We start from the raw sequence: 24,851 nt of genomic DNA on the forward strand, positions 1-24,851 counted from the left end.
GACGGGTGCTGAACCGCGGATGGACATAGCTACTGTTCTCAAGGCGTGGGTAACAAGACTTGGAATGGTATCCGCGGGTCTTCCAACCGCTCCCTGTCTGAGAAATCGGGGCTCCCAGGTATTACTGACGGGTGCGACCGGGTATCTGGGGACACATATCTTGGGCGAGCTGCTCAACGGCCACTGGGTGAGCAAGGTCATTGTCCTAGTAAGGGCAGCAGACGTCGGCCTTGCGGAAGAGCGGGTTCGTGGAGTCGCAATTACTGCAGGGTGGTGGCAGCAGAGTGCGTTCTGCCGTATTGAGGTATGGGTAGGGAACCTAGCCGAGCCACGATTGGGACTTGAACAAGACAAATGGGCTGAGATTTCGAATATTGATATCATCATTCATAACGGTGCTGTTGTTAACTATAGCGCCGACTTCGATGCCCTAGAAAGAGCAAATGTCATCTCAACATTCCATTTACTAGAGGCTGCTCTTCAATCCCAGCACCTCCGCGCCTTCATCTATATTTCTGGCGGCATTAAAAAAGGCCAGGGCCAGTCAGACGCAGAGTATCTGCGGACTCTAAATGAGTCTGAAGGTTACAGCCAGACCAAATATATGTCGGAGCAACTAACATTAGCTGCGGGCCGTCTATACCACGAAAACGTCCAGTCTTCTTCCGGACACGGCGCAGAGCTGAACCCAGCGAATAGGACTCGCACCTTTGCGGTCATTAAACCTGGCTACATCGTTGGTGATCAGGCGACTGGCCTCTCCAACACCGACGACTTCATCTGGAAGTTGGTCGCCGGCGCTATTCGCATGGGCTCCTTTCCTTCTGATCCCCCGGGATATTGGTTGGATATAGCCGAGGTCACTTATGTGGCAAGGCATATAGCTCACAGAGCACAACAAGGTGCAACCAATGCTTCTCCCCAGCTCATGACTCCGCCCAGTTCTAGCCACAGTGACTGCTCTAGTTCCAGCGCTGACGATTCTCGAGGCAATGGAACAACGAGCTCGACTGTGATATTCGATGAGATGAGCCGCGGTTTGCCAGTCGATATGTTTTGGCATGCTGTCCAGTCACAAGCTCAACTTTCTCTTAAACAAATGGACTGGGACTCGTGGATAGGCCAAGCCCAGATTGAGCTTGAGCGAGACAATGAAGCACACCCTTTGTGGGGTATTCAGCTGCTTTTGGGGCCCAGCCTTGGTAATCCCTGTGGAATATCGACTGAAGAAGGCAGGGCTAGATCGATGGGAGCTTCCGGTTCCCATGGCGAGGTTGAAGCGGCGGTACGACGCTGTGTACAGTATCTCTGCAAGATCCATTTCATTGTCCTTCCACTCAAGGAAGAGGCAATCTTGAAGTCTTCAGACCCGCATGAAAAGAATATGGTCAACGACATTGATGACGGTCTCACAGGCGACGAAGAACATTTGCCAAAAAGAAGAGCAATGGGAAGCAACCCAGACGGACGTCATCATCCCATAATAAGTCGATCCAAGTTGACATACTGGAACTGAGATGCACTATTGATGTGAGTGCTTGATAAAAGCCTGCAATGACCGCAAACGAGTTGAACCAAGTGTTTTTAGCGGGTTGAATGGTTGTCGAGGAGATGAACCGAGCCTGGCTATCTCATACGTCACCAGGGTAGGCTTGCCATTCAAGGCATCTTGCTTTCAGACTCATGCCTATTCAGGGAAAAAGTGTGCTTCGATCTTCTCTACGAAGAAAAGTTGGTCCTTGGATAAAGAGTGCTTTGGATGTGATGCAGACCTTCCTTTCGTCCGCTCCCCATATTAGACGAAATAAAGCCCGTCTTGGCATGGATTAGAGATATACTGCATTTTGTTATATAAAAGGATTAAAACAGCTGTTAAAAGGCGGTGAACAATTTTCCTTTTCCCCCTCATGGAAATCGAGATGAAAATTACATTAGAAATATAACATAATATAGAAAAAAAAATGCTCCTACCACCACGCGTCGTGGTCTGGTGGATTGATGTAGACAACCTAATAAACGAACGTTGGAAGACCACTCCTGGATACCGTGCCCGATGTTTCCCAAAGGAACTTTTACCTCAACACCTGCTTAGCGTAGCATGAAGTTGATGCTGCTTTAGCAGTGAGACGCTGACGAGTGCCAGGACCGAGCAGCAAAGAAGCATTATCCAGACGCCTCGAAATGCCTCCATGAAGGATGCCATCACTCCACCATACCATTCCGCTGGCAAGTGTTTCAGCTCAGTCAGGCTGTCCCGAATACGACCAATGACTTCAGCAGCGTCGTGCCTGTTACCGAATCTTGCCCACAGTTGTCGGGTAGAGATATTCTGGTACACCAGGGATGCAGTGCTTATTCCAATAGTGGCACCTATACTCCGGATAAAATCTACAACAAATGTAAGTATAAACCTAGTCTCTTACCCCAAAGCGAGGCAGTGCTGGATTGAGAGTTTTGGAGGAAGGGTGGAGGCTCACAAATGGTAGACATTACAACGGCTTGTTGCGAGTGGTCAACAGCAGCGATGGACGGAATCTGTGTAGTTGTCAACATGGCACCGTAGCCTGCTCCTACGAAAAAGAATGCCAGACTGGTTAACCAGGCCGGGCTCCTCTCGCTTTGGAGTACAAGCAATACGGTGCCAAGAGTCAGGGCAGACAGACCAGGGGGGCCCAGTCGAATATACTGCCCGGTCTGCTTCATAATATATCCCGACCCAAGGGCTCCTAGACATTCACCAACAGGGGATGACAGAATCCTGAGGCCGGCGGTGGTAGTCGACTCGCCGAGCACCTGGAGGTAAAGGGGTACGTAGAAGAGTGCAGCCATGAGGACTATGTCGGAGAAAAAGCTGGTCAAACAAGAGGAGAGGACGGTTCGATCAAGCACAAGCTTCACCGGGATGATTGGCTGTTGGGTTCTTTGCTCCCACCAAACAAAGCCTGTTAATAGGAATAGCGAAAGCGGGATAGCTGTAAGGGGCAAGGGATGTGTCCAAGGTACCATGTTTCCACCGGAGTTTAGACCAAGAAGCAGCAGCACAATAGATGAAGAAGCCATAAAGACGCCAAGAAAGTCGATACGTGCGACATACGACTGTTCGGACTGCTTGGGGGGCACTTTGACGAGAACTATAACGGCGATTGCTAAGAGGAGGGCCAGAGGCACCTGGATGAGGAAGGCCAATCTCCAGCCAAGTGCAGTGTGGTCGTTGAGGATGCCGCCAAAAACACCGCCGAGCATAGCACCGGATCCGTAAAACGCATTTGAAATGCCCTGAACTATGCCTCTCTTGCGCAGCGGGATCAAGTCAGAGCCCAGAAAGTTGGCGATACTCCTTTGGCCGGCACCGCCCATGCCTGCTATGACGCGGCCGACAAGCACGACGTGCGGATCCGTAGCCAGGCCGCAGATGAGGTTCCCGGAAGCAAAGAGGACGTTACACAAGACCAGCGACAGTGAAGAAGAAAAGACGCGACAAAAAAAAAAAAAAAAAAAAAAAAAAAAGACTAAGGGGCTTTCCAGGGACTTGAGTTAATATCCTGTTTTCAAAATATTGCCTCAGAATGTTTGTCTCAGATTCATCCAATATTAGTCAGTCTGTCGTTGTGTTGTACAACGTCTTGTGCTACCCAACTAGCGACTCAGCTGCTCTACCCGTCATTGCTACAGAAGTGGTTGCATACTGTGGTAGTCATCATTATGTTGTGCCCAATATGCGGCTGGAAGGAGCTCTCTGGTCTTGTTGGACTTGGACCAAAGACTCGCCTCTCGGCAACAAAAAGAGAGCACCGTTTTGTGTACACGGCAGAGCGTGGCTCTCCAACGCAAGTTGTCGGAGTAGTTCTCTCGCTACCAGCAGCAAAAAGCACAAATCTTGGCAAAAGTATCCAGTTGCCTTTAATTCCGAAACGTTGCCTGCACTAATAATCGCTCTCAGTTAGCGAGTAAGCCATCACCACCACCAAAGCAACAGCAGAAGGCTTTATACTATCGTGAGTCACGAATACAACCGTCGATCCGAGCACTCTAAACACTCAGCCACCTTCAAAGAGTGTTCAAAAAATCTGTATTCCTGGCCACTTTACCTAGTTTCCCCAGTATACTGTCAAATGCCGCCACTTGCGATCCAGGCCACATCTCCATCCGGTAACCGGCCAAGGTCACGATTCAGGGAACAGGATTCGAGACATGACACAGTAACAAGGCCACAGGTGGTTTTTGGGGTAGTTTTGCTTCCGTCACCATTGTGTCTGGGCGCAACAGGTGATTCGGTGGTCGACGATGCATATGGCACCACCTTCGCATCGAACTTTGCCAAAAATCGCTTGAAGAAGCGTAGATTTTGTCGACGCCACCGGTCCAAAGGCCTGACGTGACAGAGTGGCGGTCAAGTTGAGAAAATGGCGTTGCACAGTACGATGTCAGCAGCTGATGCGGTTGGTAGTGCTACAGAGTTGGACGCAGAGATAGCGTATATTGCAAAGGCAGTAGGGGGTGTGAGTGAAGGGGTCCTGTTGGACATGATGGTTTGTTAGGTCATACACTAGCCGTAGTCCCGGTCGGTTTCGTTTGACCTCGAATCTTGAACGGTATCTGACGTTACACTACTTCGTCCCATCATCTGGACGCTACACATGTCTGCAAGCACCGTGCTGTTACCGCACACGCGCGTATCTGGCAATGAGGCAATATTTGGGCCTCAATCTATCCTCTCCAGCAGCGCAGAAGGTGTTGAAGCGCAAAAACTGGCGTTATCAGTTTTCCGCCCCTGCGACCCGGTGCTTTTGTGCGGATCTTCGTCCCAACAATACAGAAGGTTTTACCTCTTTGTGAGTTGATTTAGGATAAGGTAGAGGGCGGCATTGAGAGTAGGTTACTAACTGCGAGACAAGTGTTGGTAAACAGCTCTCTGATGTTGTTCCATAGAAGTGGCTTGACGGGATATGACTCGAGAGTATTGACAAATATAGTTTTGCAAGAGCAGCTTTTTTCAATACCCAAATCCTCCCTCAAGCTGTAAGTGAGAACTACGTCGGGCGTGTCGAGCTACGCTGCGCACAGAACCGTGTAGCGAAGCTTGCTTGCTGATGGCCGGTAGGACAATCGTCACGGCAACCAAGAGAGTTAGCAGAAGCGCAAAAAACGACTGAAGACGGCAACTGCCCGAGTTTGATGTGCTCGTAACGTATAATTCATCAATCATAGACTAACAGCATAGCAGCAATGGCCCATGGCGAATAAAAACATAAATATACACATGCAACATGTATTCCAACAGGGGTATCGTGATGACTGACTAGGCATTGCCCATCGCTCACTCCCTTAGACGGTTTCAATGTAACGCTTCATTTCCCTAGAATTGATCAGCGCCTCATATAATGTGTTTGTTCGTCAAGGAGTTGAATACGTACCAATCCGTAACAGCCTCGTCAAACAACCGCACCTCGTTCTCTCGGGTGCCACCAAAATGTTCGACGAAATCATCGCCGAAAATCTCCCTCGCGATGCTATCCTTTCTCATAAATCTCGCCGTGGCCTCCTTGAGACTCTTGGCCAGCCGCTCACCCATGTCGCCCGCACCGCCTGTATCTTGCCCCATGGCAAGCGGCGGGCACGGAATCTCCAGCTTCTTCTCTACGCCGCGCCACCCACAGCCCAGAATGGCGGCCAATACAAAGTGAGGATTTGAATCGGCCCCGGGCGTCCGGACCTCGAACCTCGTGGCGCCAGGTTTGGACGTCGGCGGGGAAATAAGACGAATAGAAGCGGCGCGGTGCTCCAGCCCCCACGACACAGTGACGGGCGCCCAAAAGTTCTCGACGAGCCGCTTGTACGAGTTCACCGTCGGGGCCAGCATGGGCATGATGTCCGGCAGGCCCTCGAGGAGACCTGCCAGGAAGTGCCGACCCAGATCGGACAGGGCCGCAATGTCGTTCCACTTGGCGTCAGGGTCCATGGTGTCCCTGGCGAGCAGGTTCTTGCCGTCGCCGTCGACGATGGAGATGTGCATGTGGCCGCTATTTCCGGGAAGGCCCTGTTTCGGCTTGGCCATGAAGCACGGCGTGATGCCGTGTTTGATGCCCACGCTCTTGACGACGTACTTGAACAGGCTGGCGCGATCGGCCATGTCAGCCACCTCGCCGAACTCGAGGGCCGCTTCGTAGACGCCTGGCCCGGACTCGGTGTGCCAGCCTTCGATGTCGCAGGAGAAGCGGGCACACGTGCTGTACACGTTGTAGTACCAGTCCTTGTTGTGGACGGGGCGGTTGAGCGAGTAGCCGAACATGCCCTCGGTCAGGGAGGGCAGTTGATGAGGCGGGTTTTGCTGGAGGAAGGCGGCGGGGGAGGCCGAGTCGTTGTTTGGGTTGCGGAACGTGTAGAATTCGTATTCGGCTTTTGTCAAGGACTCTAGTTAGCATGTCCCAAGTGGTCACTCTGCGCAAAAAAAAACGTACCGCCAGCCATGGCTCCGTAGCCCTTGGCGTGGACCTTGTCCAGCTGCGTCTTGAGCAGGCCCCTTGAACATGGGGCAATGGGCTTCTTGGTGTCCGGGTCGAAGAAGTTGACGAGGAAAAATGGCACGTTGTTCTCCCACGGCACCCTGCGAAAGGTGGAGAGGTCGGGAATGGCCAGAATGTCGCGGTAGCCGTTCTCGGCGTTGGACACCTTGAGCTCCTTGAGGTAGGTCTGGTCGTGCATGTCCCAGCCGAAAATGACGGAGCAGAAGCCGAATCCTGCTTCAGCAATGGACAGGAACTTCTTCTTGGAGACGAGCTTGCCTCGCAGGATGCCGTCGACGTCGATGCCCGCCAGCTTGACGCATGTGTCGTGCTCGAGGAGCTGGGGGAGGGAGGAGGCGGTGATTTGGGACCCCATGGTGGTGCCGGGGATGAGTAGGCTTCGTCGAGTGATGAGGGCCACAGAAGGTGGTAGTTGACAGATTGTCATGAAGATGAGAAGAAATGAGGGGAATGGGAGGCAATGAAAGAGAGACGTGAGTCAGGTGTTTGCAGCGTCGAGCTGGTGATGTGATGGTGCAAGCAGCCCGATGGTTTTAAGCCATATCACGATAAGCTGCAGCTTAACAAAGTGGGGGGAGAAATGCTGCGCACAATGGAGAAAGCCGCGCGCGAGTTTGAAGCGCCAAGTTTCCCAAGATCCGAGGTCAACGTCTCCAGTCACAGGGTGTTTTTTTTTTTTTTAACTTTCCAAGAGCAGATCAGAAACTGGGCACGAGGTCTCTGTAGATGGGCGGGCACGATACGGGAGGCCATGCAGCTTTTGCTCCAATCTGCATCGTCATCACTTTTTTTTTCTTGGGTTGGAAACATTGAAGTGGCTTGCGGGGCGTGCGGCAAGGGTTTGCGACGTTTTGATTGGCGTGGCGCTTCCAAGGCCAGACCCGATGGCGGCCCTGTTTAGCGCGCAGATTCTGGATCGTGGGGTTGGACTTGCGTACATTGGACATGAGCTTGGCTGATGCCGGTGCGGGCGTTCATCCAAGCGACGTAGCGGCACTCTCGACGGTGGTAACTGAGCGCGGTTCTAATTTCCGTGCAATTGTACTCAGTTTGTTCCCGTCTGAGGTTCGGCTCTGCCAGGGATCGTCATTACCTGCGCCCTGCCTCACGGTAACATGCTGTCAAGTACAGCCAGCGCGGCTAACCTATCTCTCTGTTCACATACAAAATCGACCTCTCAAAATACCGATTACACGTAGTTAAATACATCAGAAATGAGGCCTTCCTATTTTCAATCTCCCAGTACCCCCAGCTGCCACGCAATGCCAGATAATGCGGCCCGCGCATCGACGCCAGGTACCTGTGCTGCCAGGGACGGTGACAGAATCCGCGGTAGGGTATCACTCCAAGCTTCTAGAACGAATGCAGGTTCGCCAAAGGTAGGCTCTGTACGCGGAATCTACGGCAATGCGAAGCCGAACCACTGTATCTCGCGGATGCAAATTGGCAGTTTCGGAACATGAGAGAACAGGTACAAGACCGCCGGGCTGCAGAGCGCGGTTCGGTGCGCGCACCGAGAAGCCACGGCGACAACTCGGACGAGCCAATCACGATGCCGCATGCAACGTTGGCAAACCGAAGAGCTGTCACGCAGCGTTCGGTGGGCCGCTGTCGGAACGCGACACACCAGACCTCACCTCGGTACAGCGTAGTCCGTCATCGCCTTGGCCGTTAATGTCCAACACCGTCGCCGCGGCCCAGGGCCTCGCCTTTCAAGCTCATCACGCGTGCCGCGTGTCTCAGCTCCAGGAAATCGTAAAGCCAGTAAGCTAGGCCCTTGGCCCCGCACGTGCTTCAGCCAAGATATCCATCTGTAGTTGATAGAAATACTTAATAGGTCTGGTTCTTATCAACCCCGCCATCCATCGTGACACCAAAGAGCTGGCAGAGCTCTCCAACCCCACCAACACCCAAGGAACCCCTCTTGCTCCATCGAGTCGACTACCTTATTTCATTCTTATCCTCCCTTCTTTCTCACGATATTTCAAACAGACCTTCTTTCCATCCGCGCAATCATCACAATGGGTCGTCTTGCTGGTAAAAACGCCGTCATTACCGGTGCCGCTGGGTGCGTATAGCTTCTTTTTACACCTTCCACCACGTTCGCATCAACCCACGTTGCTGACTTGACACCCTGCAGTGGCATCGGCCTCGAAACCACCATCCTCTTCGCCAAAGAAGGTGCCAACGTACTCATGGCCGACATTTCTGAGCCCGCTCTGGAAAAGGCCCTGGCCAAGGTCAAGCAGCTCGTTCCCTCTGCCAAGGTTGAAACAAAGGTACGCTCCATGTTAATCCCCCCAGCCACCAACAACCAAAAATGGAAAATGGACCAAAAAAGGGGGTAGACTAAAAGCAGTTCATTACAGAAATGTGACGTCTCCAAAGAATCCGATGTTCAAGCCCTCGTCGAATCCGTCGACCCCTGGGGCGGCCTCGACATCATCTTCAACAACGCCGGCATCATGCACGCCAAGGACGACGACGCTGTCAACACCCCCGAAGAGATCTGGGACCTCACGCAAAACATCAATGTCAAGGGCGTGTGGTTCGGCTGCAAGCACGCCGTGCTCTCGCTGCGCCGCCACAAAAAGACCAAGGGCAGCATCATCAACACCGCCTCCGTCGTGGCCCTCGTCGGCGCCGCCACGCCCCAGCTCGCCTACACTGCGTCCAAGGGCGCCGTGCTGGCCTTGACGCGCGAGCTGGCCATGGTCCACGCCCGCGAGGGCTTCAGGTTCAACAGCCTGTGCCCCGCGCCGCTCAACACCCCGCTGCTGCAGGACTGGCTCGGCGATGACCAGGCCAAGCGTCACCGTCGCGAGGTGCACTTCCCCACGGGTCGCTTCGGCGAGGCTGTCGAGCAGGCCCATGCCGTCGTGTTCCTGGCCAGTGACGAGGCTAGCTTTGTGAATGGCCATGACTTTGTCGTTGACGGCGGCATGACCAAGGCCTATGTTACCCCGGAGGGTCCTGCTGCTGCCGCGCCCCAAAACAATGCTTCCAAGAACTCGTTGGAGTAAGAGTGTGAGTGGAAGTCAATGCGAAGAGGGGGGAGAGGGGTTGAGTACAGACATAGAAACTTTTACTTCAATTATGATAACGGACCTATGAAAAAAAAAAAAATCATATACTTAATAATCAATGCGCCTTTGCCTGGGGCACATCACATCTGGGGACTTCGTAGTTGTCAAAGCATGATAAAATTCACTTTAGCCCATGTATTTGCTCTACAAAAAAAGGTGTATATTCAACCCGAAATACAAACTCCGACCCATGCTTGTCCCATCTCCCATCCTATTCATTTGCCTTGCCCAAGTTCACCCTAGTTGAACTGACCCTCAGTGTTGCCTTCGCCCATGCTCCTGCTGCTCGAGCTGCCGCTCTGAATGGCTCCCAGAATGCCATCAATGTAGCTGGCTCCACTCCACTTCTGGTGCGTTAATACGTCACACCCAAGGTCCTTCTCGCGTCGCTGAACCAGCTCGACATACGCTTTCATGCCGTCAGTTTTGAAGTTGCGCGCCAGTTCGCACGAAATGGTTGCCGTGGAGTGCAGTCCGGCCAGGGAAACCAGCTGAACAACAAAGCCCTCCTTGGCAATGTCCCAGATGAAGGACTTGAGGGTCTCGGGGGTGAAGCCGTGTGCCATCCAGTTGAATGACGGGGACAGGTTATATACAAGACCCTTGTTGGGGTACTGTTCCCTCACGGCGCGGCCGAGCTTGGTAGCAACCTCGACATTGGGGTCGCCAGTCTCGACCCAAAGAAGGTCAGCATAAGGAGCAAAGGCCAGCGCACGCTTGGTAGCGGCCTCCATGCCAGCGCGGAAGTGGTAGTATCCTTCGCGGGTTCGGGGGACGTCCCAATTGAAGTAGACGGGGGTCTTGGAGTAGTGAGAAGCCAAAGCACGACGGCGCGTGATGCCCATATCACGGTCCTTGGCGGTGGCATTCAGGTACTCGTTAATCTTTTCCTGGCTGACACCCTCCTTTTGCATGTGGGCAACAGCAGCCTCGTTGAAGGTGACGAGCTTGGTGTTCTTAACCCACTTGGCCTCAAAGATGTCTATCTGGGAGCCAGAAGCTCCCTTGGCCTCCATGGACTGGATTGTCTCAGCAAGTGGCTCAATGGATGGGTCGGCGACGCCCAAGATGAACTCGTGGTCGCGGACGTCAATAGCGGAAGAAAGCAGCTTGCCGGACTCGGAGTCGGTTCGGGCAATCACCAAATTCTCACATCCCATAACGTCCCACTGGAATCGGGCAGCATTGAGTCGGTTGATGTGTTCGCCAATGGGGACGATGACTTTGCCAGCAAGATGGCCACACTTCTTGCCACCGTGGAGTTGATCCTCAAAGTGCACAGCAGCGGCACCATTCTCGGCAAACAGCTTGGCAAGCTTCAAGATAGCAGACAGCCCCCCATGGCCAGTGTCACCATCGGCAATGATGGGCCGGAGATAGTCGATGTACGGGGTCTTGGCACGCTCTTCGGAAGTCATTTTGCGACGAGCATCCCACTGCTTGCGGTCATGCATGCTCTGGGCTTTGGCCAGACGCTGGACTTGGTTGGGGACTGTATTGTAGGGATAGTCGCCAAAGTCGGGAGACACTTCGTTGGTGGTGGTGAGCAGGGACGAGCAGGCCCAGCCAGAGATGTACAAGACTTCCTGGTGAGCAGCTTGCTGTGTCATTTGGATGGGATCGATAGCACCCACTATGCGTTGGTTAGTAAATTTGTGCCTGCAGGTTCAATTGATGCATTTACCAAGACTTACTTGTATGGATCGGCTCGCCCTTGGCCTGGCGCTCTTGGACCAAATTGAACAGCTTGGCGGCCATGACAGAACTGGGGTATGAGATCTTCTGGGAGCCTCGCTTGGTGACGACGTCTGCAGCGCTATAAGGTCGCTTGATTCCAGAATACCGAGGAGAAGACCACCACGCCTCAACTTCCTTGATCTGGGCCTCGTACAAGGCATCCTCGGCCTCACCAGTCTTTTGCGATTCGGGCAGCAGCTGGAACGAGTCGGCAGCGGGAATTGCGTGCGAAAAGGGATTGCCAGCCGGGGCAGACATGACGGCGGTTGTAGAAATCGCACGTATAGCTGTTGAGCGGTACTGGGTCGTTCGGGGCCTGATGGTGGGCAAGACTCGCCTGGCGGCTCTGGTTGCAACGTTTCGCATCATAGTAACGATGATGGCCAAGGGACGTCAAAGGAGTGGCTGGAAGGTTGGAGGTTGGAGAACCAGCTACCTTTAAGCAATCTCCGAAGAAGAATGCCGAAACACTGTCGCTTGTACTGACGCCCGAACGCAGAATAAGCAGTTGATGATAGGTTTTGGAATGGCTCGGAATGCGGGCGAAACCGAATGGTGGTGCATGCAACGCCGAGCTCAGTCCGGCCGGCTATCACGCCTGATACGGCTTAAGAGCTGTGGCAGAGAGTGGCGGACTGGAGGAACAAAATGTGTGGCAACGGCTTGCCGGCTCAAATCCAGGCAGGAGCAAACCACTACTCGTGCCCATGGTTGCCATGATGAAACCCACTGGCCGAGCAGCCAGTTGGAGCGCCTTCCCCAAAGCTTACCCCGAAATCACAGGGCAAAAAAGATGACCCGGCACCTGATTGGCCATTCACGGCCTGGCAACGAACCGTTGGACCGGGGCCCCACGGCTTTCCTCGGCTGTCTCGACATGCTCGCCTTGAGGTCTGGCTCGTGGTTGGCGGGGAAGGAGCGATATGGCTGCATATGCGTCCGGTATGCGGTCACCACCAGGTGTCTCGGCATAACCTTTTGGTCAGCCTCCCTCCACGTTGCACGGCCGACTTTTTTCTACCAGACCTGCATCTTCTCCCTTCTCTCTTCTAGCTCTGGTAAACTCAAAAGAGACCGAAGCGCCCTCATTACATTGTAAGCATTTTGCCCATAGACTGTGACCCCTTGCGGGGAACATCCCAATTGACCTATTTACAGATCTACCCCACGATCCAGATCCCGCCAGCTCCGCGATCATACAGTCCAACATCGACAACCATGGCTCTGAACCTGAGGAATTCCACTCGGGCTTTTGGCTCCCTGAAGGTATGATGAGCAATACCACTGGCAACAAATCAGTTCTCATTTGCTTTTATTCAATGCCGCAACGCCGCAATACACCAATGCCACGACGCGCAATATGCTGACTTGAATGAAACAGCCTCTGACCCGAGCTGCTCTTGTCGGCGCTCGCGGCTATGCCACTGCCGAGCCCGACCTCAAGACTACCCTCAAGGAGGTCATTCCAGCTAAGCGTGAGCTTCTCAAGAAGGTCAAGGCTCACGGGAGGAAGACCATTGGCGAGGTCAAGGTCGAAAACACGCTCGGCGGTATGCGTGGCCTGAAAGCCATGGTTTGGGAGGGTTCCGTCCTCGATGCCAACGAGGGTATCCGCTTCCACGGCAAGACGATCAAAGACTGCCAGAAGATCCTTCCCAAGGGTAAGACTGGCACTGAGATGCTTCCCGAAGCCATGTTCTGGCTCCTCCTCACCGGCCAGGTTCCCTCCACCAACCAAATTCGCGTCTTCTCTCGCGAGCTGGCCGAGAAGGCTCAGATCCCCGACTTCGTCTCCAAGATGCTCGACAACTTCCCCAAGGACCTTCACCCGATGACCCAGTTCGCCATTGCCGTGTCTGCACTTAACTACGAATCCAAGTTCGCCAAGGCATACGAGGCTGGCCTGAACAAGGCTGACTACTGGGAGCCTACCTTTGACGACTGTATTTCGCTCCTGGCCAAGTTGCCCACTATTGCCGCCAAGATTTACCAGAATGCCTATCGCGGAGGTGGTGCTCTTCCTGCCGAGGTCGATCTTGAGCAGGATTGGTCTTACAACTTTGCCGCCATGCTCGGCAAGGGAGGCAAGGAGAACGAGAACTTCCAGGATCTCCTCCGTCTCTACCTTGCCCTGCACGGTGACCACGAGGGTGGCAACGTCTCTGCCCACGCCACTCACCTTGTTGGTAGCGCTCTTAGCGACCCATTCCTTTCTTACAGTGCTGGTCTCCAGGGTCTGGCCGGACCTCTCCACGGGTGAGTTTGTCTCTTTGAGCACTTGCCATTGGCTTTTGATTCTGACAAATTGCAGTTTGGCCGCCCAGGAGGTTCTCCGATGGATTCTCCAGATGAAGGAAGCCATCCCCGCCGGTTATACCGAGCAGGATGTCCACGACTACCTGTGGTCCACCCTCAACTCGGGCCGTGTCGTCCCCGGTTATGGCCACGCCGTCCTCCGCAAGCCTGATCCCCGATTCGAGGCTTTGATGGACTATGCCGCCGCTCGGCCCGAGATTGCCAAGGACCCCGTCTTCCAGCTGGTTGAGAAGAACAGCCGCATCGCCCCCGAGGTCCTCAAGAAGCACGGCAAGACCAAGAACCCCTACCCCAACGTTGACAGCAGCTCCGGTGTCCTGTTCCACCACTACGGCTTCCATGAAACTCTGTACTACACCGCCACCTTCGGTGTGTCTCGCGGTCTTGGACCTCTGGCCCAGTTGATCTGGGACCGTGCTCTTGGTCTGCCCATCGAGCGCCCCAAGAGCATTAACCTTGAGGGCATCTTGAAGCAGGTTGAGGGTCAGTAAAAATAGCGGTGCGAGGAAAGTGAAAGTCAGATTGGAGCTATCGTGAACAAAACAGCATGTTTCGTAAATTAATAGCAATATGAAATACCATAAAAAGTAGTGTTGTTCATATAGGGTGTATAAGTAGAATATACCCAGCGGCTTCAAGGCTCCTATTTGGATAGGAAATGGCTAGATATGGAGTTGTATTTGCTGATAACTGCGGATGTGGGATGGATTTGAGCAGCATGGATAGAATTGATAACAATGATCTGACAAGTTGTGTTTTTGATGCTTTAGTTTCGTTATGAAAATTGCTTTTGGCAAGGTTTTAAAGGTCGACAGCCGGTGTGAACTGTACCCGGGAAACACCAGGCGATCCTTCAAGATTGACTACGTCCGTATTCCTGACAGATCCAAGGACTATACGTGGCGGTATATAGGCGGTAGAGCTCATCGTGAGACCAACGTGGTGGCTCTTGTGACTGTGCAGTGTATACGAATGAAAGAAAGGCTTGATTCTCTCTTGCACCAGTGTTTGTTTCTCGGGTTCTTTATCCCATCTATGACAGCACCACGGAAGAATCACAAACTTTCCGAAGCTTGTCAGTCGTCAAAGAAAAGTGGCGTACGCTTACGCAAGCCAGAACCATATCCTCTCCAGCCAATTCCGCGGCTCAACAACCTTCCAAGTCCCCTCCAATCGATCAATCTCGGCCTTGCCGGACCAAAGATCCATGTCGGCCAAGCTGACAAACCGCGTCCCCACGACAAACTTGTAGCCCAAAAACAGGGTCAAAAAGATGGGAATGTCAACGTACGGCGGCACAAACGTCTTTGCGGAAAACTTCCCGGGGAAAAACGCGTCAAAGCCGTTAAACAGCGCGACAATGAGACAAAACACAACCGAAAAGTAGGCGAGGAACGGCTGAAGCGGCGACTTGTACGGCAGGGTGTCCCTCGACACGCCCTGGCGGCGCAGACCGTAGTAGAAGCGGAGGTAGGTGCAGCACACGCTCGCCCAGACAATCAGGGTGCTCACGGCGCTGAGGTTGCTGATCCAGAAGAAGACCTCTGCGGAGCGGTTGTTCACATTCAGGTACACGAGGCAGCTGAGAGCCGCGGTGGCGGCCACGCAGCCGTAGGGGACGCCAAACCGCTCCCACTTGAGCACGGAGGGCGCCTTGCCGTCCAGGGCAGCGGCGTAGAGCACGCGCGTCGAGGCGTAGAAGAAGGAGTTTCCGGCGGACCAGGCCGACGTCAGGATGACGGCGTTGATGACGGACGGGAGCGTCCCGATGCCGGCGTTCTGGATGGCAACCACAAAGGGGGACTGGGCGGCGCCGGGGGCAGAGGTGCCGATGGCGTTGAGGAGGTTGGGGTCCGTGGACGAGACGCAGAGGCCGACGAGGAAGATGGAAAGCACGTAGAAGACGGCGATGCGCCAGAAGACGCGGCGTATGGCCTTGGGGATGTTGCGGCGCGGGTTCTCCGTCTCGCCCGACGCGACGACCACCATTTCGCTCCCGCCGTAGGAAAAGGTCGCCTGGACAAAGACCTTGCAGAAGGCGAGGAAGCGGCCCGTCGGCCCGTCGGCGAGGTACGTCTTCATGGGGCCCGGGTCGTTCCAGTACCGGAAGCCGATGGCGTCGCCGGCGGGCGAGCCGCCCACGGTGATGACGAACATGAGCAGGATGAGGCCGACAATGGTGACGAGCTTGACGGCGCCAAAGGCGAACTCGGCCTCGCCGTAGACGCGCACCGGCAGGCAGTTCACGAGCACCATTGTCGCGGAGAAGAGGGTGACGAGGGCGGCCTTGGGCAGGTCGTTGGGCCAGTAGTCGACGACGACGCCGCAGACGGTCGCCTCGATGGGCACCCCGATGGCAAACTGGTACCAGTAGTTCCAGCCGAGGGTGAAGCCGAGGGCGGCGTCGACGTAGCGCGCGGCAAAGACGGGCACGGCGCCGGGGATGGGCAGCCAGGCGGCCATCTCGCCGAGGCTGTTGATTACGCAGTAGAGGTTGAAGCCCGTCACGGCGTAGCATATGAATGCCGACAGGGGACCCGCGAGCGACAGCACCTGGCCGCTGCCGACGAAGAGGCCGGTGCCGATGGCGCCCGAGAGCGCGAGGAACTGCACATGGCGGGATTTTAGTCGCCGGTCGAGCGTGCCAATGTGTTGTTGCTCGACGTCGGGTTTGGTCTCCGCCAGGATCGAGGGCGTTGGCTGGATGGTATCGGCTTGTTTTTGGGCCTCCTCGACGGGAATCGCCATGGTGGAACTCTTGAATAGAGGGGTAGGGGGACCGAAGGGAAAGAAAAAAAGAAAGCACGGGTTTACATGGCTGGTGGACGAAGGCTGTTGTATGTCTGACTGTCTGAAGGTTGTCGTCATGAGTTATTCCCCCGCACCGGTAACCTGCGAGCTCGGGACCATGCATCCAACTATACGTGGTACTCCTCACGAGGAGCTAATGCACGGTTTAAAAAAAAAAAGAGGACTCTTGCTTACGCGCAATCTGCTATTACCTCCTCGTCTCTCCTCGCGTGTGTTGTCACTGAAAGCAACGCCTTGGTGTGCGCCGTGTTTCGCCCTATGAAGTCGTTGAAGATTATTGTCACCCCTTGCGCTGTCTTGTGTACCCAACCGGCTGTGAATCAGTGCAAGAGGATGTGGCTCTTCCTGATTTTGTATGTGTCTGAAAGAGAAGTAGATGAGAGTTGGCTGGTTCGGAGGGTTGTTCGTGGTAGTGTGTACTGGGCCTACGATTCATTCTCAAGTCACGCAGAATCTTGGAAAAGGCCCCATTCGCACCTTGTAGGGCCTTCTTGATAGTCGGCCAAGTATCTGAAGCCCTGTGGTGATTGAGACTTCGCAAAGCTGTGTCGATTGTCAAGTAGCTCGGTCCGACGAAACACTTGGGCGCGTAAAGCATCCACATGACACCAAGCAGAGAGACAAAGAGTTGTTGAACCTCTTCAGCCTCTTCATCTTGACTAACAACTGGCCTCTCTCGACCAAATGACCAGCTACCATTTACAGACTGCAGTAGGTCGTCTCCGAGAGAAATTGGTAAGTGCAGGGTCCGATGGCATAACGAGCGGCGAAATTCTGGCTATCAATTTCAACTAAACCACCAAGTACAGTTCTTAGCATTTCTGGTAATAATGGAAAGCGACTATCAGAACTTGGGGAAAAGCTACCATGTATAAGCTTTGGTATTCCGCTCTCGCCAGACGCCAACCCGTCTTCCGGGTGGAGAAACTGTATGAATCCCTAATCTGCCACTCTGCTGTGTTTTTATATATTTCGCATAGATGAGCACAATGGGGGTAAACAATACTTGGCTCGCTTGATGGAGATCAGGCTGGCTATATCGCATACTTTTCCGCAATTTAAGCCTCTGAAGAGGGCGCTCAAAACCAGATGATCCTGTGAAGCATATCGGGCGGCCATCTTCACAGTGAGAAAGAGCGACATCCGGCCATTCGGAAATGTGGCTTCCCACGCTGACATTGCTACCGATATTTTCTGCCCTTCACCATTACGGACCATGGTCTCCCGAAAAGTCAATCTTGTAGCTGGAGCAGCCCAGAGGGACGCTCTGCGTTTGCTGCTATTGTTTGAAGCGATTCTCCAGATGCCTGGATGATACCAGCGTCAGCCTTCTCTGAGCACTGTTGTAGGGTGTCTCGTGAGCTTTGGCCGAGATGACTCAGCCCACTCTAGTATTTTGTATCTTTCAAGTCGTCTCTCAGTCCATTCTCCAAAAAGCACACTGACTAGATTTGCTCTACATTGCACTTTGTTAAACGAATTCACATCGAGTTGTGACTTACGTGGACTTACTTGGGGGCAGTTCCACGGACTAGTGCCTTGTCAAACTCGACCACGTCTTATAGTGTTTTTAATCAGAACGTTCAAAGCAGCTAGTAATACTGTACGTAGGCAGGTGCAGAAGGCGGTGTCACTACCCGCTGGTGGGTGGGAGTGCTGCTGCTGTGCGCCACCATCGATCGCGTCGTGTGATTTGATGGGGATTGCTGAGGAGCCCTGGATGACCTACGCCGTGTTTTTGTCTCTGCAATTCGACTCAATCATACTTTCTCCAAGTTATTGATCTCATGCCGATGCCCTTGTTCATGACACATGATTTGCTCTCCTACGACAACCGTGTTAGGGGACGACGACTGCCGCGATTCTGCGGATTTGGCATAACTTACATGCAGCTTTTCATTGTCTAAGGAGGGAGCAGCTAGTTCAACTATGGACAATGATTCGTCTCAACCTTCCAATGGGCCCGACAAGTCGACATTCTTGCATTTGCGCAGCCATCACATGATGAAATGTAGCCCGCTCTTTGCGTGTGGCTTGTAGCAGTGAGAACCAGGCATCCCTACGCTTACTATCCGCTGGGATAGATCAATGGGTCTTCCATCTAGCCGAGATCTGAATGATCAAGCCGGGCCGGCAAGTCTTGGCTTTGCGTAGAATGTGCCAGAGTTCATAGGGCGCACCTAACTAGTCGCAGGTATTTTGTCAAGTTCTTGGTGATGTTCAGTTCCTGCTTCTGGAAAAATACTCCCCAGTCAGAACAAAACCTACGTTGAACCAGAGTATTATAATAAGAGACAGGGCGGCTATGCCTAAGAATGAACAGGACATCTAGTTTCGCCCTTTCTGGCGCGATAGATGCGAGCTTCTCATTCAGCACTCTTCTAGGCCTCGAGCCCCCAATCTTGTGGTGATTTTCGCGTCAGTCACCTCTAGGGCTCTGGAATACACTAGACTTGAGCTGACTTGATGCATTACTCGTCTGCGTGGTTGACGATGATTGTCGCCTTTGGGATTGTCTGTGTAGGCCTGGCCTGCAGGGGATCCTCGTTGAATTTTTTTTTATTCACATTGTACCACAGGTTCGTGTGTGCATTATTGCCCGCAGCGGGAAGAAGTCCCTTAATGGAGGCTAATCTCGATGCAACGTCATGCTCGGAGATGGTGTTGGCTTTCACCTTGTTGGCACTGGATCTCGTGGATCTCGGGCCAGGAGGGGCAAGAGTGGTCACGTGAGATATTCTCCTGCAAGCAAAGGGCAATGGATGCAATGCAATGGAACATGCAACTCGGGACCAATGGTTGGGCTACGGAGACAAGACTCCTATTGCATGGTTATCCACCCTTGGCGACATGCCATTATCTGTGACTCTGAGCGGCCTCACCAATACTTTTTGAAGCACTCCGCGGACCTCCTCGCGCAACAAGGAACATCAAGGTATTCACATCCCCAAGCATCGAGCCCGTGCCAACGGAGCGAGGATTCTAGAAATACCGTCCGGTATCCGCGACGGCCGGGATTCGTAGTACAATTCCCCAGCTACGAATAATACGTACTATGTACCAGGCATGTCCGGACAAATAAAGATTGACACGTGGTGCGGGCGGCGCAAGCTAGCGCCCCTCGATAAATCAAGCTGCGAAGTGGTGTGACGCCGTCCATGGGCATGGCTTGACTGCAAACTCGCCAATGCTCGGGGATGGCTCAGGCACAACCTGCAGTGGCTTGGACGCAGGACATGGACATTGTTGCAGAAATGAACATTGATCAGTGAAGACACTCAAACCCTCAATGCGCAACAACATTACAACATGGCCATTAAGCATCGTTCAAAAGCAGTTTAGTCTCCGCCGGGTTGGGGCTTGGCAGCAATTTGAATCCGCTGTTCCCACTTCATGCTTTGCGAGTGCCTCTATTGGCTGCCTTTGCTGACTCGGTGCAGCGTTCCGATTTCTTCCCTGCCTTGTCGAGTCTTCCGTTTGGCTTTCGACATCAGCCCACTGGCTGTTGTGACTACCATGGTTTTTTTCATGGCCTTTTTTTTTCCGCGTGTTTCGGGACCTGAGCTGAACCAGTCGTGAATCTTGCATCTCCGGATCTCCGTTGCTTGGGAAATGTGATTGCATTGTATAAAGCCTTTTGTTTGCCTGCCGCACTTACACGATTGTGTCCTACATGAACCCAACCAACCCAAACCATCAGGCAAACCAATCACATCCTCACCTTTACTAAAGCTCCCCTTGCCCTCTCCAAAGAAGACAATCTCATAAAAAAAAATCAACACCTTATATGCGCCCCACGCTTGTCAGAATGGCCCTTACAGCCCAGCAGATAGCCACGGTCAAATCGACGGCGCCCGTCGTCAAGCAGTATGGCAAAACCATCACCACCACCTTTTACAAGAACATGCTCAGCGCCCACCCGGAGCTGAAAAACTACTTTTCTCTCAAGAACCAGCAGAGCGGCGCCCAGTCCGCCGCCCTGGCCAACGCCGTTTTTGCCTACGCCTCCTACATTGACGACTTGCCCAAGCTGAGCGGCGCCGTCGAGCGCATCGCCCAGAAGCACGCCTCCCTCTTCATCAAGCCCGATCAGTACCCCATTGTGGGCAAGTACCTGGTCGGCGCCTTTGCAGAGGTTCTCGGCAATGCCCTGACGCCGGAGGTTGCCGAGGCTTGGGTCGCCGCCTACGGCCAGCTCGCCGACATCTTCATCCAGAGAGAGAAGCAGCTCTACAGCGACGCCGGCGAGTGGCAGAGCTGGCGCCCGTTCAGGATTGCCGCCAAGGAAGCCGAGACGGACAACATCATCAGCGTGTACCTGGAGCCCGTGGACGGCAAGCCCCTGCCGGCGTTTCGGCCGGGCCAGTATATCTCGCTGCAGATCCCCCTGCCCGAGCTGGACGGGCTACTGCAGAATCGGCAGTTTAGTCTGAGCATCGCCCCCGAGGAGAACATGAAGCAGTACCGCGTGTCCGTCAAGAAGGAGGCCATCGAGCCGTACACAATCGAGGACCTCGCCGAGGGCAGGGTCTCAGGCATCGTCTGCAACAGGCTGCACGACCAGTACAAGGTTGGCGACGTGGTCAACATCAGCCCTCCCCGCGGCGAGTTCTTCTTCGACGACGCTGCCGTGCCGCCCACTGCTCCCGTTGTCTTGTTGTCGGCCGGTGTTGGTGCCACGCCGCTGGTGTCCATCCTGGACTCGATTTTAAAGTCGCCCAATGCCACCAGACCCGTCACCTGGGCGCATGCCGCTCGTCACGCCGACTCTGTGTGCTTCGGCAAGCATATCCGCGACATTGTCGCTTCCACTAGCAACGTCAGGTCCGCCTTGTTCGTCAAGAACGTCAAGGACGTGGACGAGGAGGGCAGACATTATGACTTTGCCGGCTCAATGAACATTGACAAGCTTGCAGAGCAGGGGGCTCTGTACTTGGACGACAAGACGGCAGAGTATTACCTCTGCGGTCCCGAAGAGTGGATGATCAAGATGAGGGACGAGTTGACGAGCAAGGGCATCGATGTGGAAAGGGTGCATCTCGAGGTCTTCAGGACGGGAGATGTCTAACCGCAAAAGTGTGCATTGTTTAGCGTTTTAGCATGTCTTGTATGATATTAGATATAGATTGTAGAATATACCATGTTTCACTGAGTTTCCTTGTTCTTTTTTTTTATCCAAGGTGCAAAATACGCATCAGGTAGCCAACCCCACCTTGTATGATGACTGGACTTCAATGTTACTTCTACTCCGTACTCTGTACAGCGGGGTGAAATCCTCTCTCGCCCAATCTGGTCTAGCGTCCCCTTCACGTACACATTCCAACCACGACTGGTGACGTCGTCCAATAATCACCCACCATCATCCAAACCAACAGAAAGCGCTCAACAACTTGTTTTTTTCGTTCTTTCCCATTTAGCCCTTAGCCCTCAACTGCAGTCACCGTACATATGTATTGACCTCCCGGCTCCGTCGTCGAGCGCAGCATCGCCTCCCTCTCGGCTGAGAAACCCAAAACCCCGCTACCATGCAACTGACTGCATAATCGACCTCTCATCGCGGCGTGCCGACGCGATCTGCAGATCCGTCTAACCAGTCGTCTAACCAGTCACCAGTCCCCAGTTTCCAGTCCCAGCCGAGAAACATCGCGCGTCTCACTCAACCTCGACTGCATGGTGCGAAACCACCATTCAGCATTTTCGCGCGCCCATCATGACCAAAGACCCCAGCCGGCCCCAACTGGTCATACACCCGAAACACCATGTCTCCAGCCGAACGGCTTCCTCTGGCTCGTTCCACGCCGGCGCTCCCATTCCCACCTTGGGCTCGTTTCGCCGGCAGTCGTCGACACATAAATATCAGACCTTCCCCGTCCAGCCGCCAAAGACGCCGCTGGACCCTCCTATCCCCAGCCAAGATGCAATTTCCGAGTCGACAGACCAGTCGTCCGCCAGTGGCGAGGACGACGAGACGCCTTTGCCCGTGCGACAGCTGCTGCTGCTGGCGTTCTTGTCCCTGTCCGAGCAGACGGCCCTCAATTCCATCGGGCCATATCTGCCAGAAATGGTAGCTTCCATGCCCGGTGTGCCCAGCGGCGAGAACGGCTTGTATGTAGGCCTGCTGGCAAGCGCCTTTGCGCTCGCCCAGCTGTCTACCAACTTCCTGTGGGGGTATGCCTCGGACATCGTGGGCCGCAAACCGGTGTTGATAGCGGGCACCTTTTCTCTCATGGGCTGCTTCTGCGTGTTTGGCTTTTGCAAGAAATACTGGCAAATGGTGGTCATACACGCGCTGATGGGCATGCTCAATGGCAACGCTGCCTGTGTCCCGACGGTTCTGGGCGAAGTCACCGACAGGTCGAATCAGAGCAAGGCGTTTACGTATTTGCCAGTCATCTACTCGCTGGGCAGCATCACCGGCCCCGCGCTTGGAGGCATCCTGGTCAACAAGATGGGGTCAGAGTATCCATATCTCGGGCCCAACATTCTTGGTGCAGCGATGCTGGCTGCGAGCGTAGTCGTGGTTGGAATCTGGTTCGAGGAGACACTCGACGAGTCTGGCAAGAGCCCCTGGAGGCCGGCTTGGATCAGCCGTCTTATCGCGTGGATCGATGGTTCCGATAAACCAGGCGACCGCAGGGCATCTTGGAGCTCGCGCTTGGCAGAGGCTTCGGCCTCACAGCAGCCGCTCCTGTCGTCTAGCTCATCAACATCATCCTCTGTTGACCAAGAAAATGCCGACGAGAATGGAGACGATGTCAAGGACAATGGTGTCAGTGGCAGGCCTGTCTGGAAGGACTTGCTCAACCACACAACCATCATCCTCCTTGCCACATATCTCGTTTTCCAGCTCTCAAACATCAGTTTCAACAGCCTGTATCCCATCTTCGCATCCGCCCCCGCGCCAGCCGGCCGTAATCTGAGCCCCAAAAAGATCGGCTTCAGTCTCAGCGCAGCCGGCCTCGCTACCATTGCATTTCAGGCCTTTCTCTTCCCGCCAATCAAGTCCAAGATTGGGAACTTGGGCTCGTACCGATACGCCTTGCTCGGCCTCGGCGTCAGCATGATTCTGATGCCCTGGGTGGGCTACCTCGACGACGATCCGCCGTTGAATATCGGCAGTGGCCGACTGTGGTTGCTTTTTGAGTTGGCCATTGTCTTGATCTTGAAGAATATTTGCGCTGTGGGTGGACTGTCGAGCGTAATGTTACTTGTAAGTTTCGCCAATACATCGTCCTCCGCCTCCAACCCCCTCCTAGATCTAATAAGCAATCAGATCACCAATTCTGCGCCGTCACACGCCAGCCTAGGTACACTAAACGGTGTTGCTCAGACATTGTCCGCTCTAGGGCGCAGTTTCGGCCCATTTGCGTCGGGCGGTCTCTTCACCCTCTCGGTCAACATTCGACCCAAGGGGGAGGCTCTCGCATGGAGCTTGTTTGGTGGTCTGGCATTGGTGGGCTGGGGCGTCTCCATGTTTATTCGGGGGGAGGGGCTCGAGAGCGAAGACTGGTCAGACGACGATGAGGCCGAGACAGCCTAGAGAGGGTAGAGCCCATATCCGACTCTGCTTCACGGTACGAGCTACGTGACATGACTAGTACATATCTGAGCCCACACGAGGCATCAAATACAAAAAAGTACTGTTGTATTGCTCCGTTAAAGCTACGAAAGAGAAAAGAATTTTCATTCACAGAAAAGAAACGGCGATCTGTCAAGCACTAATACACCGAATTTCGGCGCCATGTGTTTTTTTTTGTTTTTTTTTTTGTTTTTTTGTTCATCTAGGTCCCCAAACACCATATTTCGCTTCAACCAACGCACACCGTCCATACTATGCTACAGGGTCCTCAGTCCCTCAATACCAAGTAGGCGCTCTCTCCCAGTGCCTCAGCATAATGTCCACAGCGGCCGTCCACTCCGACTCGAAGCAATTCGCCAGCTGGGCGACATCCGCCGCAGATGGCATCTTGTTCCCCCACATGCCGGGCTTCATGGCCTCGAGCGCTGCGTAGGCAGCCAGGAGCCCCTCGTCCTTCATCTTAATCAGGCACAGCCAGGCCAGGTTCCAGCTGCGGTTGCTCTCGGGGTCCTCGCGCACGCGGCTGTAGGCATCGCGCACCACGTCCCCCGTCATGGGGTAGTTAGGCGTCAGGCCGAGGAGCTCGCTGGCGAGCTGGTGCGAAGTGACGTAATGAATCCAGGCGCTGGTCATGGGCTGCTGGAAGGCCGCGGCGTCGTTGGGATCCGCGCAGCTGGCAGCTATGCGTTCGATGCGCACGAGTTCCGTGAGCGTGTTGACGCGGTGCGTGTTGAGGGTTTCGATCAGCTGGGGCACCGACGGCTGGGGGGGCTTGCAGGCATGTCAGATGTGTTCGAC

The 24,851-nt window shown here is 54.1% G+C and overlaps 10 protein-coding genes across 10 annotated transcripts; 5 read left to right on the forward strand and 5 right to left on the reverse strand.

Annotated features, from left to right (window-relative positions):
• Positions 1–19: 19 nt before the first annotated feature.
• On the forward strand, positions 20–1,516 carry J3458_021094 (putative secondary metabolism biosynthetic enzyme; the record flags this gene model as incomplete). Its single annotated transcript, XM_066122396.1, has 1 exon — positions 20–1,516. One exon carries the CDS (start codon positions 20–22, stop codon positions 1,514–1,516), a length of 1,497 nt encoding a protein of 498 aa, XP_065972650.1.
• Positions 1,517–2,388: 872 nt separating this feature from the next.
• Positions 2,389–3,357, reverse strand: J3458_021095 (uncharacterized protein; the record flags this gene model as incomplete). Its single annotated transcript, XM_007815008.2, has 1 exon — positions 2,389–3,357. The coding sequence occupies one exon, from the start codon at positions 3,355–3,357 to the stop codon at positions 2,389–2,391; it is 969 nt and encodes a 322-aa protein (XP_007813199.2).
• Positions 3,358–4,597: 1,240 nt separating this feature from the next.
• On the reverse strand, positions 4,598–7,272 carry J3458_021096 (uncharacterized protein). Its single transcript, XM_066122397.1, has 3 exons — positions 6,459–7,272; positions 5,415–6,396; positions 4,598–5,356 (listed from the first exon to the last, which is right to left on the reverse strand). The coding sequence occupies exons 1-3, from the start codon at positions 6,949–6,951 to the stop codon at positions 5,326–5,328; spliced, it is 1,506 nt and encodes a 501-aa protein (XP_065972651.1). The 5' UTR covers positions 6,952–7,272; the 3' UTR covers positions 4,598–5,325.
• Positions 7,273–8,150: 878 nt separating this feature from the next.
• J3458_021097 (putative secondary metabolism biosynthetic enzyme) lies at positions 8,151–9,721 on the forward strand. The gene is made up of 4 exons (XM_007815006.2): positions 8,151–8,361; positions 8,517–8,592; positions 8,665–8,803; positions 8,894–9,721. The coding sequence occupies exons 2-4, from the start codon at positions 8,546–8,548 to the stop codon at positions 9,545–9,547; spliced, it is 840 nt and encodes a 279-aa protein (XP_007813197.1). The 5' UTR covers positions 8,151–8,361; positions 8,517–8,545; the 3' UTR covers positions 9,548–9,721.
• Positions 9,722–9,726: 5 nt separating this feature from the next.
• ICL2_3 (mitochondrial 2-methylisocitrate lyase) lies at positions 9,727–12,040 on the reverse strand. The gene is made up of 2 exons (XM_007815005.2): positions 11,305–12,040; positions 9,727–11,243 (listed from the first exon to the last, which is right to left on the reverse strand). The coding sequence occupies exons 1-2, from the start codon at positions 11,714–11,716 to the stop codon at positions 9,850–9,852; spliced, it is 1,806 nt and encodes a 601-aa protein (XP_007813196.2). The 5' UTR covers positions 11,717–12,040; the 3' UTR covers positions 9,727–9,849.
• Positions 12,041–12,565: 525 nt separating this feature from the next.
• CIT3_3 (citrate synthase) lies at positions 12,566–14,154 on the forward strand (the record flags this gene model as incomplete). Its single annotated transcript, XM_007815004.1, has 3 exons — positions 12,566–12,613; positions 12,729–13,603; positions 13,659–14,154. 3 exons carry the CDS (start codon positions 12,566–12,568, stop codon positions 14,152–14,154), a joined length of 1,419 nt encoding a protein of 472 aa, XP_007813195.1.
• J3458_021100 (uncharacterized protein) lies at positions 14,045–16,759 on the reverse strand. The gene has a single exon (XM_007815003.2). The coding sequence runs from the start codon at positions 16,529–16,531 to the stop codon at positions 14,768–14,770; it is 1,764 nt and encodes a 587-aa protein (XP_007813194.2). The 5' UTR covers positions 16,532–16,759; the 3' UTR covers positions 14,045–14,767.
• A 3,175-nt stretch (positions 16,760–19,934) lies between these two features.
• Positions 19,935–21,623, forward strand: J3458_021101 (uncharacterized protein). The gene has a single exon (XM_007815002.2). The coding sequence runs from the start codon at positions 20,262–20,264 to the stop codon at positions 21,540–21,542; it is 1,281 nt and encodes a 426-aa protein (XP_007813193.2). The 5' UTR covers positions 19,935–20,261; the 3' UTR covers positions 21,543–21,623.
• A 561-nt stretch (positions 21,624–22,184) lies between these two features.
• On the forward strand, positions 22,185–24,014 carry J3458_021102 (uncharacterized protein; the record flags this gene model as incomplete). The annotated part of the gene is made up of 2 exons (XM_066122398.1): positions 22,185–23,684; positions 23,748–24,014. 2 exons carry the CDS (start codon positions 22,185–22,187, stop codon positions 24,012–24,014), a joined length of 1,767 nt encoding a protein of 588 aa, XP_065972652.1.
• A 315-nt stretch (positions 24,015–24,329) lies between these two features.
• Positions 24,330–24,686, reverse strand: J3458_021103 (uncharacterized protein; the record flags this gene model as incomplete). The annotated part of the gene is made up of 1 exon (XM_007815000.2): positions 24,330–24,686. One exon carries the CDS (start codon positions 24,684–24,686, stop codon positions 24,330–24,332), a length of 357 nt encoding a protein of 118 aa, XP_007813191.2.
• Between the last annotated feature and the right edge of the window lie 165 nt (positions 24,687–24,851).

This window comes from Metarhizium acridum (genome assembly GCF_019434415.1).
Source record: "Metarhizium acridum strain ARSEF 324 chromosome Unknown scaffold_577, whole genome shotgun sequence".
Taxonomy (NCBI): Eukaryota; Fungi; Ascomycota; class Sordariomycetes; order Hypocreales; family Clavicipitaceae; genus Metarhizium; species Metarhizium acridum.

What these genes read in the sequence shown, in the direction of transcription:
- J3458_021096 (XM_066122397.1), bottom strand. Translation starts at nt 6,951, where the DNA reads ATGACAATCTGTCAACTACCACCTTCTGTGGCCCTCATCACTCGACGA. An exon ending in CTACGGAGCCATGGCTGGCG is followed by an intron (nt 6,397 to 6,458) that starts GTACGTTTTTTT and finishes CCTTGACAAAAG; the next exon opens with CCGAATACGAATTCTACACG. An exon ending in GACGAGGCTGTTACGGATTG is followed by an intron (nt 5,357 to 5,414) that starts GTACGTATTCAA and finishes GATCAATTCTAG; the next exon opens with GGAAATGAAGCGTTACATTG.
- J3458_021097 (XM_007815006.2), top strand. Translation starts at nt 8,546, where the DNA reads ATGGGTCGTCTTGCTGGTAAAAACGCCGTCATTACCGGTGCCGCTGG. An exon ending in GTCATTACCGGTGCCGCTGG is followed by an intron (nt 8,593 to 8,664) that starts GTGCGTATAGCT and finishes GACACCCTGCAG; the next exon opens with TGGCATCGGCCTCGAAACCA. An exon ending in CTGCCAAGGTTGAAACAAAG is followed by an intron (nt 8,804 to 8,893) that starts GTACGCTCCATG and finishes AGTTCATTACAG; the next exon opens with AAATGTGACGTCTCCAAAGA.
- ICL2_3 (XM_007815005.2), bottom strand. Translation starts at nt 11,716, where the DNA reads ATGATGCGAAACGTTGCAACCAGAGCCGCCAGGCGAGTCTTGCCCACC. An exon ending in GGGCGAGCCGATCCATACAA is followed by an intron (nt 11,244 to 11,304) that starts GTAAGTCTTGGT and finishes ACCAACGCATAG; the next exon opens with TGGGTGCTATCGATCCCATC.
- J3458_021100 (XM_007815003.2), bottom strand. Translation starts at nt 16,531, where the DNA reads ATGACGACAACCTTCAGACAGTCAGACATACAACAGCCTTCGTCCACC.
- J3458_021101 (XM_007815002.2), top strand. Translation starts at nt 20,262, where the DNA reads ATGCGCCCCACGCTTGTCAGAATGGCCCTTACAGCCCAGCAGATAGCC.